The sequence below is a fragment of the Mastigoproctus giganteus genome, chromosome 7 (genome assembly GCF_048544385.1).
Source record: "Mastigoproctus giganteus isolate SK-2022 chromosome 7, ASM4854438v1, whole genome shotgun sequence".
Lineage (NCBI taxonomy): Eukaryota > Metazoa > Arthropoda > Arachnida > Uropygi > Thelyphonidae > Mastigoproctus > Mastigoproctus giganteus.
Window position 1 is genome coordinate 144,934,410 of NC_143581.1, and position 12,671 is coordinate 144,947,080.

Consider the following 12,671-nt stretch of genomic DNA (forward strand, 5'->3'; position numbering starts at 1 on the left):
GTAATCAGGGTATATACTTAGACCCTTAGTTGCTGCCGACCGGGCTAGCCAGGTGGGTAAAGTGCCTGCCTGGCAACCCAAAGGTCGCGGGTTCGATTCCCGCCTCGGGCTTGGATCAAAGTACTGCAAAAACCTTGGGAGGTGCACTATGGCCACAGAAGCCGATGCGCCAACAACTACCAAACCAAAAAAAAAAAAAACCCTTAGTTGCTAATGCTCCTAAAAACCAAACAACAACATATACTTAGACAAGATCTGGATAAATTATGCAGGTAAGCTGGAAAACAGCAAACGAGATGTAACATTAATAAACACAGGACAGTATTGAATTTGAGTAGCAATAATCGCAAAACATACCATTTGTGTGGAAGTTCAGGATAGTGGAGAATAGAAGAGACCTAAGAATAAATGAACTTTGTACCAGAATACAGTTATTCTTAGGTCTCTGAGCACTACAGACAGGCTGCCAGGGCAGCTCACATGGTTCTGCCAATGATGTAGAGGAATTTAATGTGATTATACCAAAGTACAAGGTAATGTTGAGACTGCATCTTGAATACTGCATACAGGTTTGGAAGCCTATTTTAGAAAGAAGAAAGATCTATTAGAACAGGTGCAGAGAAGAGTGACAAGATTAGTTGGGAGCAAAAAAGGTACTCTTATCAAGAATGACATGAGTTCTATTAACTGGAGCATTAGAACTAAACACCTTCAAGGAAACCTGACTGAAGCATTTCAAGCCTTTAAATGGGCTGAATAACTAAATGATGACAGCATTCTTACTCTTTCTCAGATAAAATGCAAGGGGACATATTTAAATTGGAAAAGGATTGTTGCATGAGAGATGTGCAGAAATATACCTACTCATAATGAAATCAAACTGCAGCAGAACGAATGAAGGAATATCGTAAATGAAAAAAAGCGAAATTAGAAATTGCTAATAATGAGATTCCTCATTACATCCCTAGTGTGTACACGACCTGACAGTGAGTTTGGAAAGTGTACAAAAACCCATTTGGATTTAGTTGTAATGTTTGTGGTTTCAATTACATTTGAAACCATTCCCAACAACTTCATATGAATTTCATTTACAAGAAGTGAGTACTTCCATGATGTGTAATACTTGTCATACTACATTAAAAGAGGGATGGATACCAAGTATGGCCACGTCAAATGGATTTATGTATCCAACATATCCTACTCATTTGCCTCCACTGGTGATATGTAACTGAGCGTTTGATATCACCACGATTACCCTTTATGCAAATTCGTCATTTACATTGTGAACATGGACAATATGAGATCATTGGACAAGTAATAAATGTACTAGTTAATGTAAATACAATGGTTCATCAATTACCTAGGGAATTAGATGACGATTATGCCATTAATGTACATATAAAACAAAGACTCATACATAAATCATCATATTTACAAGGATGCATGCAGAACAAAATAGTGAAAATATGGTTACGGTATTTGATAAATTCACATTTGTATAAATTCTATGGCATAAAAGTGAGTGACGATTTCTTGGGGACAAACAATGATGATGAACTATTGAAAATTCAATAACAAACATTATTATGGTCTGAAGATAAATATCTATGTGTAGCACCGGGTGAGAAATCATCTTCAACAAGTTTCATATTTGATATACATGCAGAAGAACTTTCTTTTCCAGCTATATATTTGGGACATGTTCGAAAATTTAAAAATGGATTGAAAATTACTCCCTTTATGATGGCATCGAGTGAAATTCGTAGATCTGATCATCATGGAGTAACTCCCCAACATTTGCTATATATATATGGCAATAAAAATTATGTGAATGCATACTGCAGAAAATTTGAAAATTGCATTTAAATCAGTAGGAATAACAGCTAACATTACTTGTTCTATATTGGAATCGAAAGAATTTATACACGTCATTAGAATCTAACTTGGCATTTCTAAAATCAATTCCCAATTCAGCATATTCTTCTTCTTTGTCCTCGCCTTCTTTCCACGTTCATATGGGGTTGGCATCCTAGTCTCTTGTAGGCATAGGATCTTCACTCTTCTTCTTTGCATCAAATCCACAATCTCTCTGCTCTTTCCATTCATCATCCCAAAGTTCAATGTTCCTATTCTAACACTTTTCAACTCCATCTCTAGCTGAATAACTTCTTATAACTTCTTTGTTTGCCATGATTCGTCAATTAGGAAAACCTACAATGTTCTTGACATTGAGTGATGTGTGAACCAACATGGCCCATATTACTACGTATTTCATACAAATTCAGATATAAACGAGAAATTACAACTAATGAAGTCATAGATCTACCTTACATGGAAAGAGCTACATTAATAAATGAAGAGGCACCTCCGTAGCCAGGTGGGAAGGAGCAGCAGTGCGTAGCACATGCTTCTTGATTAGACCGGGGTCCGAGCCCGTGCCCACCAAATACGGAAGATGCGGAAAGGTCAGGGAATGACCACTGCATATCCCCGGAGCAATATGGCCTTAGTTGCTAATGCTCCTAAAAACCAAACAACAACAATAAATGAAGACCCCGTACCGTGTGCCATATACTTTAATAATTTAAAAATTGAAAACCTATAGTCCTTTTGTGAAATATTATGTTGTGAATTTCTTTAAACGCATTGAATTTCAACATCGAGGAAGTCCACATGCACATATATTATTATGAATGAACAATGCACCCTCTGCAACATTAGAAGAAAAAGAAGGTGGGATTGGAAAAAGCAATCCAAATGATAGATGCATTATGTTCTATAGAGAACACTTCAGATTATTCAAATTTACAGCAACATAAACATACTTTTACCTGTTATAAAAATAATAATGAAAACTGATGCGAATGTCAATTCGAAGCACCGTTTTGGCCAATGTTGCAAACTTGTATATTGATACTGATGGCCATAGATAACAATCTAAGATTAGCTTATCGCAAAAAATATCGTAAAATGCACGACTCATTAGAATTGGACAATCATGTTAATTTCGAAGAATTCTTTAAATCAAATCAATGCAATCAGAAGAAGAATATCTAAATATTTTGAAGGCTGGTATCAAACGACCACATGTATTTCTTAAACACGAGGTAGAAGAGAAATAATTACAATCCTTGGATTTTAGGGATGCTCACGTCTAATTCGGATTTACAATTTATCATAGAAGAATATTCATGTGCAGCATATGTAGTTGAATATGTGAATAAAATTAATAGAGGAATAAGCAACCTGCAAAGGAAACTTATAAGAATCCATATCCTGATATGGATATAACTGATCTAACACGAGCATTAAGTGTAGACGTATTGAATTCTGTGGAGATGAGTTTACAAGGGGCAGCTTGGTATTTATTACGATACCCAATGTCCGTGTGTTCAAGAGCGTCAGAAATTACATAAATCAAAAGCTGATTTGGACGAACAACAAGTTGATAGTGAGTCTTTGGATGTATGGAAAGGTAGTATTTTTTTGATAAATATGAAAAATGGGGCAAAACATATAAAAGATATAACTCTTGTACAATTTACTGCTCATTATCGAAAAGGAAATGGGCAAAAAGACAATTTCCTAAAATAACTCGGTATCGGAATTATAATACAACATGTCTTCATGAACATATATGCAAAATACTAATAATAAATGATAATTTCATACAATTTTAGTTTCATAATGAATTCCTGCAGTAAAGATGTTTTTAATGGCTGCTACTGTGACATTATCAGTGAAACTATCATCTCAGAGTAGAGCGCCAGCAACTCATTATGTACCTGGTACATAATTTTTTAAATATATAATAGTCAATGACAGTATGGTCTTAGTATAGAAATGAAAGTAATTGTCTCCTTGCCTGCTGAAAGAAAGACTGTACCAGATGGGAACATCATTACTGACTCCACGGGATCTCCATGATTAACAGACATGACACATGAAGACATCCGGGCATCATACAGTTTCACAGAATGGTCATATGATCCTAAATTAGCAAACCAATGAAGAAATATTAACATTTTTAATGAAGACTAGGAAGAAAACTGCAAGCGTATAATTAATTGAAAAAACTACCATATGCATAATTATGTAAAAAAAATATGTATATTTACAGAAAATATACATATTTTTTTAAAAAATAAGCTGAAAAATTTGCTAAAATTATAAAATTAAAAGCTACTAACATACACAGTTATGCTGTAGGATGTGCAAGTTTTCAATACACTGATTGCAGTGGGTATTCCTCTATTTGCTTTGCACTACAGGGTGTCTCAAAAATATTGGTACAAACGTTTAGGGGAGGTAGGTAACATCTAAAGGAATGTGAATTGCATAGGAACCCATAACCAGAAATGTCATGGGAAAGTAGTAGCAGAGGCACAAGAAGCAGAAATGACACAAGACAGTAATTAGTGGCAAACATTTATTTGACATATTAACAATGGAGTACGAGATGGATGCATTTCATGATGTTACAACAGAGGCTCGAAGGTTCCACCATGAGACACGATGCATGCATGACACTGACGCAGCTTGGATTGGCGGACACAGTCGAACACACCTGGAGTTTCTTTTACAGTAGCAGCAGTGCAGACAAGTCTCGCCACGAGATCCATTTCTGTCTCCACAGGCGATTCATACACGATAGATTTGACGGCCCCACAGAAAGAAATCAAGGCTCGATAAATCAGGTGAGCGTGGGGTCCATCGACGCCCAAAACGCCTATTCAAATGGTCACGAACACACCTTCCATAACGGGCAGGCGCCCCATCATGTTGAAACCAAATGTTGCGTCTCACATTTGCTGGAACATTGTCAAGTAACCCTGGTAGAACTTATTCAAGAAAGATCCGATATTCAGTGGAGTTCATGCGGGATGGTAACAGGTATGGGCTGACTAAGCAGTCACCGACCATACCTGCCCACACATTTATTGCAAAGCGATGTTGTGCCGCATGGGGGTGCACACCGTGTGGGTTGTCGTGAGCCCACACATGAGCATTGTGCTGATTGAATAAGCCCCATCCGTGAACAAAACATAGGCTGAAAAATTCAAGTCTTGAACACTTTCTTGGAGAAACCACTGCACAAAAGCCACACGTGCAGGATGATCTTGGGGGAGCAGTAACTGAACCCTTTGGAGATGAAAGGGGTGTAAGGAATTGTCGTGCCAGACACGTTGTACACTGCAACGAGACACTCCTAAGGCAGAAGTAATGGCACGTGTGCTGGTAATAGGATTATTCTGGATGGCATTGAACACACTTTCTTCCATGGCGGGAGTTCGCGTCGAATGTGGTCTGCCCGCACTACTCCTGTTACCTCTAAATGACGCATAATTGCACAAATTTTGATGCACACGCGCAAAGAAACGGTGGTGCGGTACATGTCTGTCTGGGAAACGTTCTCCATAAATTCGTTGAGCGGCTCGTCCATTGCCCTCTGCTAATCAATACACTAGGTGCATGTCTGCCAGCTCACAGTTCGTATATCGATACATGATCTTCGTGCGGTGACTACTGCTCGAATGAGTAAACCAGAAATTTTCCCTCTTGCAAACTGATGAACAGCGCCATCTACTGACTTGCGGTGATGTTTTCGGTTATGGGTTCCTATGTGATTCACATTCCTTTAGATGTTACCTACCTCCCCTAAACGTTTGTACCAATATTTTTGAGACACCCTGTATATAGTTTATGTGAAATGTGTGCCATTTAATTAGTCATGAATGACTGAATTATTAACAATCAATAATTCACACATAGGTATTCAGGTAAGATTTTTTGTGTGCAAGGCATGATCAAATACTAGCATATCACAATTTTGAGATAGATTGCTTTCACTTTAATGTATGCTGAATATTTGTTGGGACTAATGCTTGAATTCACATACCAGAAAATGTTACAAGAGTTATAAATACAATGCAGACAGGCCAATTATGTTCAGCTAAGTGATAGGCAAGAGCCTCACTAATCAAATGTCATTGAAATATCACAAACAAGTGCATGACTTCCAACATAAGCATTTCAGATGGCAAAAACTGAGTTATCGAATTTTTAATTGGTATAAAAAAAAAAAAAAAAAAGAGGGTACTTGGCTCTCCTTGTCCTCTTTGGTTATACATAGTTTTAGATTTTGTGTTAATTATTGTTTAATTTTAATTAAACAAGGCTACATGGCCTATGAAATAAATTAATAAAGAGTAAGAATTATCTTACTCTTTATTAATGGAGGGCGCTGACTCTCTTTAAAAATTACAGCTGTGAATTACAGGCTCCAAAAAAGGGATAAGTGTTTGCCTTTTTATTTACATAATTAAGTCTTATAGTTACACTGGTTATTTTTATTTTAATTTAGATAAACAGCTTTTGTGGATTACTACTTAATATACGTAAAACGGTTATTTCGTTCGAATCTTGCAGCCATTGTTTTTGTATATAGTGGTAGGGAATTCGAATTTTTAATTGTGGTAACTAAGTAGCTCTAACGTATAATTATATAGTGTAATACGCTTCACTGTTTCTATTAGATAGCGTAGTATTGACATTTAATTAATTTAATTTATTGATCTTATTAATTTAAAATATGACCCAAACTAGAGCAGTATGGGGCATATTTTAAACTTGGTGCCCAAAGCAACGGGTACCATGTGGCAGGAGTGCTGTGACTCGAGGGAGAACTGAGGGGGGGGGGCAATTCTCCAATGTATCACAGCCTAAAAAAATGTGCAACTTGTGAAATGTTTGCCGAACTCTCTGGAACGGAACATGATATTGCCATGGGGGATGTCTTTGTGTGTACGCAATGTAAGGAAATCAGGCGACAACTCAGCGTTGTTATGGGCTTATATGAGAGCTTGAAGGACAGGGTGGATGCCCTCGAAGGATCTAAATTGAGAGGCCCATCAAGCTCTCAGCTGCCCACATCAATGCCAGAGCTTGCACTTGGTCATCACGCAACACAGCGGCAACCCCAAGGCAGAATGCGCTGGTACCAGGAACTAGTAGTTGTTGGTGACTCTATTGTCAGGGAAACGGGGAGAACATGCTTTGTAAAAAGGATAGGTGGAACAGGACCAGGGTATGTCTGCCAGGGGCAAAGGATGATGACGTTGTGGAGTGGATATCATCTTTTAAGGGCACAAAAGGTGATATAGTTGTACACGTTGGCACTAATGATATTAAGAGTAGGAGACCGGCAGAATTACTTAACAAGTACAGGTCACTGTTGAACAAAAGCCGTGGATTAGGGTTGAATTTCAAAGTGTCTGCAATTCTCACCAGACACGATAGAAGGGAGTATATATGGTATGAGAGCCTTGTCGATCAATTCGGCCCTGGAAAGATTGTGCAAGGCTCAAGGGATAGAATTTTTTTCAGCCTAGTTTGTACTTGTTAACAGGAGAGACTGTTTCTACAGGGATGGGATACACTTAAATAGAAAGGGTGCAAGAATATTTGCTGATGCTATCGAGGCAGTGTTAGGTGGGTCGGAAAACTGCTAGCTTGGGGGGGGGGATACAAGGACTAACAGTTTAACAGTAGCCGCTGGCAGAGGTGGTGATTCTTACACAACTTCTATTAGAATAAGTAGTGAACTGGAGCGAGGGGTGTTGGGGGTTTCAGGGACGGATGGCAGTCATCGTGAAATAGGTGGGTATATGGGATGTGTTAGGGTAACTAGGAATAGGAGCATGTATACCAATGCTAGAAGTATAGTAAATAAATTTGATGAATTTGAAGTGTTGGTCAAGAGATCAAAGGCGGATATTGTTGGGATAGTAAAATCAAAAACATAAAATTAAAAGAATTGCACCCAGTTGATATAGATGAGCAGTGCATTGTTGAGTCACTTTGGTGTAACATAAGCACTGCAAAAGCAAAAATAAGAGTAGGAGTGTGTTATAGGCCTAATGACTTGAATGAGTACAATGAACAATTGTACAGAGAAATAGAGTGGGCTAGTAAATTGGAATGTCTTATAATGGGGAATTTTAACTTCCCAGATAATGACTGAAACCTGTGGGTTGGTCACTCACACACTAGTCAGACTTTTGTGGATTTATTGGATGACTGTTTTCTGCAGCAGCATGTTCGAGAGGCAACCAGAGAGAGTAATACTCTTGATCTGGTTATCAGCAGTGATCATTGCTGCAGTCTTGTCTAGATGATCCTGCATTGCAGGATCATCTAGACAAGGCTGCAGCAATAATTCAGGCACAGCATGGGTTTGTTAAGGGAAAGCCTTGTCTGACAAATTTGATAGGATATTATGATGTGGTTACAAAGGAACTGGATGCAAAAAATAATTTTGATATTATATACAGTCTGTCCTCGTATAGCACGATAGTTGTGTTCCTAGAAACCCTCGTGCAATGCAAAATCGTGCAATATAAACAACAGGCCCTATGGGAAAAGTGGGGTTAGGTGCTGACCACCCAAGATTGAACACACATTTGGAACCAAAACATTACCAAACACAATAAATAATCGGGTAATTTTAATCGTTATAAAATACTTACATATTTTATAACGATTAAAATACGTAATAAAAAATAATATAATATATTTTATTATTATAATATAATAAATAATAAAAAGTATTTTTTTTTATTTATTATATTATAATAAAGTATTTTTAGTATTTTTTAATACTAAAAAGTATTTTTTACGAATAAAATACGTATTTTATTCGTAAAAAAATTATTATATTAAATAAAATAGTCGTAATAAAATTATAATACGTAAGTCGTAATAAAATGCTTACGTATTTTATTACGACTATTACGTAATAAAATATTGCTAATGCTTTTGCTTCTATCGTAAGCAAACTTGTTTTTTGTTTGATTTTCTATCCAAACAGATAGAAAATCGAAAAACAGATAGAAAAGACAGCCGTTCCATCTCTTCCAATTCTTGTGTCTTAATCTAATGGATTTTAATTATACTTTGAGTTGTTCCCGCTATGAAAGTTGTTTTTATTTTCTCCGCATTCTTTGTAATCCTCGGCGTTGCTCATTTAGGTCCGTAGCATGTGCAATACCACATGGTCTTTCATTTCGCTCAAAGCGTTTCACAATTTCATATTTTTTTCTCTATCGACAGAGGCAGACTGGCCATAAGCCTTATCCGGGAAATCCCGGTGGGCCGGAGGCCGGTGTGATTTTGGCCATAAACCAAGTATGAGGCCACTATAAATTTTCCCGGATAAGAATTTTTGACCCAGTCCGCCTCTGTTTATCGATATTGTTTTCTTTTTCTCTCTGAATCTGCAGTGTCTTCGCCAGGACGCTTCCTTTTCACACCTTTTAAGTATTTTACTCATTTTTAAAGCATAATTACGAAACGAGGAGGCACGCTTAATACACATAAACAAAGCTGCGCGCGTGTAGCAACTGAATAAACAACACCATAAAAGCCGAGATACACTATTAACACCTCACATTTCACTAAAGCACATTTCTAGGGGTTACTACCATAAAACAATAAAAACAATTTCCAGTTGTGTTTCTGCTAGTGGAATCTGTTATAAACTGGTCGTAAACTCGATCTAATTCCAATTGCAAATTATCGATAGCTGTAATTGTGTGGGTTTTTACGTTATTATGGTGAAATGTGTTTCCCCTTCACTGATATAAAACACATAAATACATTTTCAGAATCTTCTTCATTCCTATCGTGTTGCGTTCTGTTGAGGTGATTCCGCGTTCGACTGCCATTTCTTGTAAACACAAAGGCGAATCGTGCATAAGCGAATTCGGTTCGTGTTATATAAGATAACGTTCCCCTATTTATAAATCGTGTATGATCGAATTCGTGTAATGTAAACATGTGTTATATGAGGACCGACTGTATTTGGATTTCAGGAAAGCTTTTGACACTGTTGCACATGGAAGACTATTGTACAAATTGGAGCAGAATGGTATTAAGGGTAAGTTGCTACAATGGATAAAAGGATGGTTAAGTGGGAGAAGACAGAGGGTGGTAATCAATGGGTGCTGCTCTTCGTGGACTAATGTTATTAGTGGAGTCCCACAGGGTTCGGTGTTGGGTCCACTGTTGTTTTGTATATTTATCAATGATACTGATGAAGGTATATCAGGCTTAATGTCAAAGTTTGCAGATGATACAAAGGTTGGCAGGGTTGTTAATGACAGCAATGGCAGTGTGCTACTACAACAGGATCTAGATAATTTGGGCAGATGGGCTAAGAAGTGGCAACTGAAGTTTAACCTTGACAAATGCAAAGTACTGGATATGGGTAGAAGTAACCCCAGAGAAACGTACCAACTATGTGGTACTAAACTTAAGGTGGTAGAAAATGAAAAAGACCTGGGAGTAATTGTGCAGTCAGATATGAAGTTTTCTGAGCAATGCAGACAGGCTGCCAGGCCAGGTCATGGAGTTTTGTCAATGATATATAGGAATTTTGCTAGCAGGGAAAAGGAGGTGATTGCCCTCTGTATAAGGCAATGGTCAGGCCACACCTTGAGTACTGCGTACAGGTCTGAAGGCCTCATTTTAGGAAGGATGTAGATTTGGTTGAGCGTATACAGAGAAGGGCAACAAGATTGGTGAGGGGAATGAAGGGGGTCCTCTTACCAAGAGAGGCTTAAGTACTGCAAATTGCAGTGGCTCGAGACTAGGCACCTGCGCGGTGATCTGATTGAGGTATATAAGGCCTTGAATGGGTTGAGCATGTTGAATTCTGATGGGATCCTTCCACTTGTTCAGATTACGAACCTAAGGGGGCATAAATTCAAATTAAGAAAGGACAGATGTAGAATAGATGTGCGGAAATTTGCCTTTGGCCAGCGGGTGGTTAATTGCTGGAAAAAACTTCCATCTGTCGTTGTGGAAGTTGATAGGTTGAATAAATTTAAGGAGGAAACAGGACAGGCATTTGGAGGGAATGGTGTGATTTTTTTTTGGCTGGTGCTGCATGAGCTCATACACTTGCTTTCTTACATCACATGCCACTACTACTACTTTTTTTTTTTTTTTTTTTATGTGAACCCCAAACATGAGAGGTATTAGAACCTATAGTACTTAGTACCGTGCTTGGGTTGGAGGTTGAGAAGACGAAAGAAGATATTTGTTGACATTGGACTTGACTTCTGTAGATTGTAATTTTCAGGAAATACGTATGAAGGAAGGTTGTTCCAGAAAACGGCAGTTGAATGAATAAATGAGGAAGATGAAAAGTTGGTTCTGTGGGTTTGAAGTTGGACAGTAAATGGATGTTGGCTGGTGGCGGCACGTGTTCAGACTGTTTTGAAAGAGAGAGTGGGAATTATAGAAGTCAATTCAGAAGAACAGTGCCCATGGAAATATCTGTAGAAGAGGCATGCAGCAGAAACAGTACGTCTATGAGAAAGCGAGTGGAGAGACTCTGTTAGAGATGAATCATTAATTAACCTAACTGCCGTCTTCTGAATGGAATCAAGAAGCCTGAGAGAGGTTTTGGGAGCACCACCCCAAATTTGGGAACAATATTCCATGGCAGGGTGGATTTGCGATTTATACAGAGTGAGCAGCTATTCGGAAGAAAAGTAACACCTAGAGCGAAAGAGAAAACCAAGTTTTTTAGATGCAGAGGAAGCAATATTTGTAATGTGCTTGTGCCAAGAGAGATTAGAAGTCAGGGTAATCCCCAAAAGAGATATATCCTTTTGCCTAGAAATTGAAGTGTCACTAAAGATAAGCATAGGAGCAGAAGAATCCTTTTTGCGAGATATAAGACAAGACTGAGTTTTAGAAGGGTTGAAATCAACTAAGTTGTCTTTGCCCCACTGGAGAATTACCTGAAGATCGGCATTTAAGGAATTGGTAGCAGATTTTCGAGAAGTTGAAGCTGATTGAGCAGGGCAAGGTTTCTCAAAATGGAAAGTTGAATGCAATGTACTATCATCGGCAAAACTATGGATAGGATTTCCAGTCAATGGAAGAAGGTCATTAATATACAAGAGGAAAAGAGTGGGGGAAAGAACTGAACCTTGGGGGACACCAGCATTAGTGGAGAAGTTAGAAGACAGAGAGCCATCTACCATCACCCTCAGTGAGCGATCAGAGAGAAAACTGGATAACCAATTACTAAAAACAGTTGGCAAACCATAAGATGGAAGCTTGTTTAGAAGACCTTTATGCCAAACACGATCGAAAGCCTTTGAGATGTCAAGAGCAACTACTTGTGTTTCACCGAACCTTTCCATTGAAGTAGTCCATAAATGGGTAACATAAGCCAGAATATAACCAGTGGATTGACACTGACGGAATCCATACTGGCGATCGTTGATCAGACGGAAGGTTTCTAGGTAGTTTAAGAGTTGGCGGTTAATTGATTTCTCCATTACTTTAGAAAGAGTAGAAGTAATTGCAATGGGAGGGATTTGTCACCCTTTTTAGGAACTGGCTGGATATGAGCAAATTTCCAAGCAGAAGGAAAAACACCTTTGGAATAAGAAAGTGAAAAAAGGCGGCAAAGAATAGGAGTAAGTTCAGGAGCACAGATTTTGAGAACAAGTGGAGAAATACCATCAGGACCTGGGGCTTCCTTAGCATCAAGATTCATCAAAATCCTTCTGATATCCTTTTGACGGAAGACCACAGGAGGCATTGAATGGACCGTGTTGGGAATGGTGGGAGGTGTTTTACCAAGTTCATTA

The 12,671-nt window shown here is 38.2% G+C and overlaps 1 protein-coding gene across 1 annotated transcript in view; it reads right to left on the bottom strand.

Moving 5' to 3' along the window:
- LOC150083245 (U3 small nucleolar RNA-associated protein 15 homolog) overlaps positions 1-12,671 on the bottom strand; it is a 192,624-nt gene that overhangs the window by 93,661 nt on the left and 86,292 nt on the right. Inside the window, exon 5 of the mRNA XM_090378448.1 lies at positions 3,866-3,991. Coding sequence (XP_090234574.1) covers positions 3,866-3,991 — 126 coding nt within the window. The remainder of the gene's footprint in view (positions 1-3,865; positions 3,992-12,671) is intronic.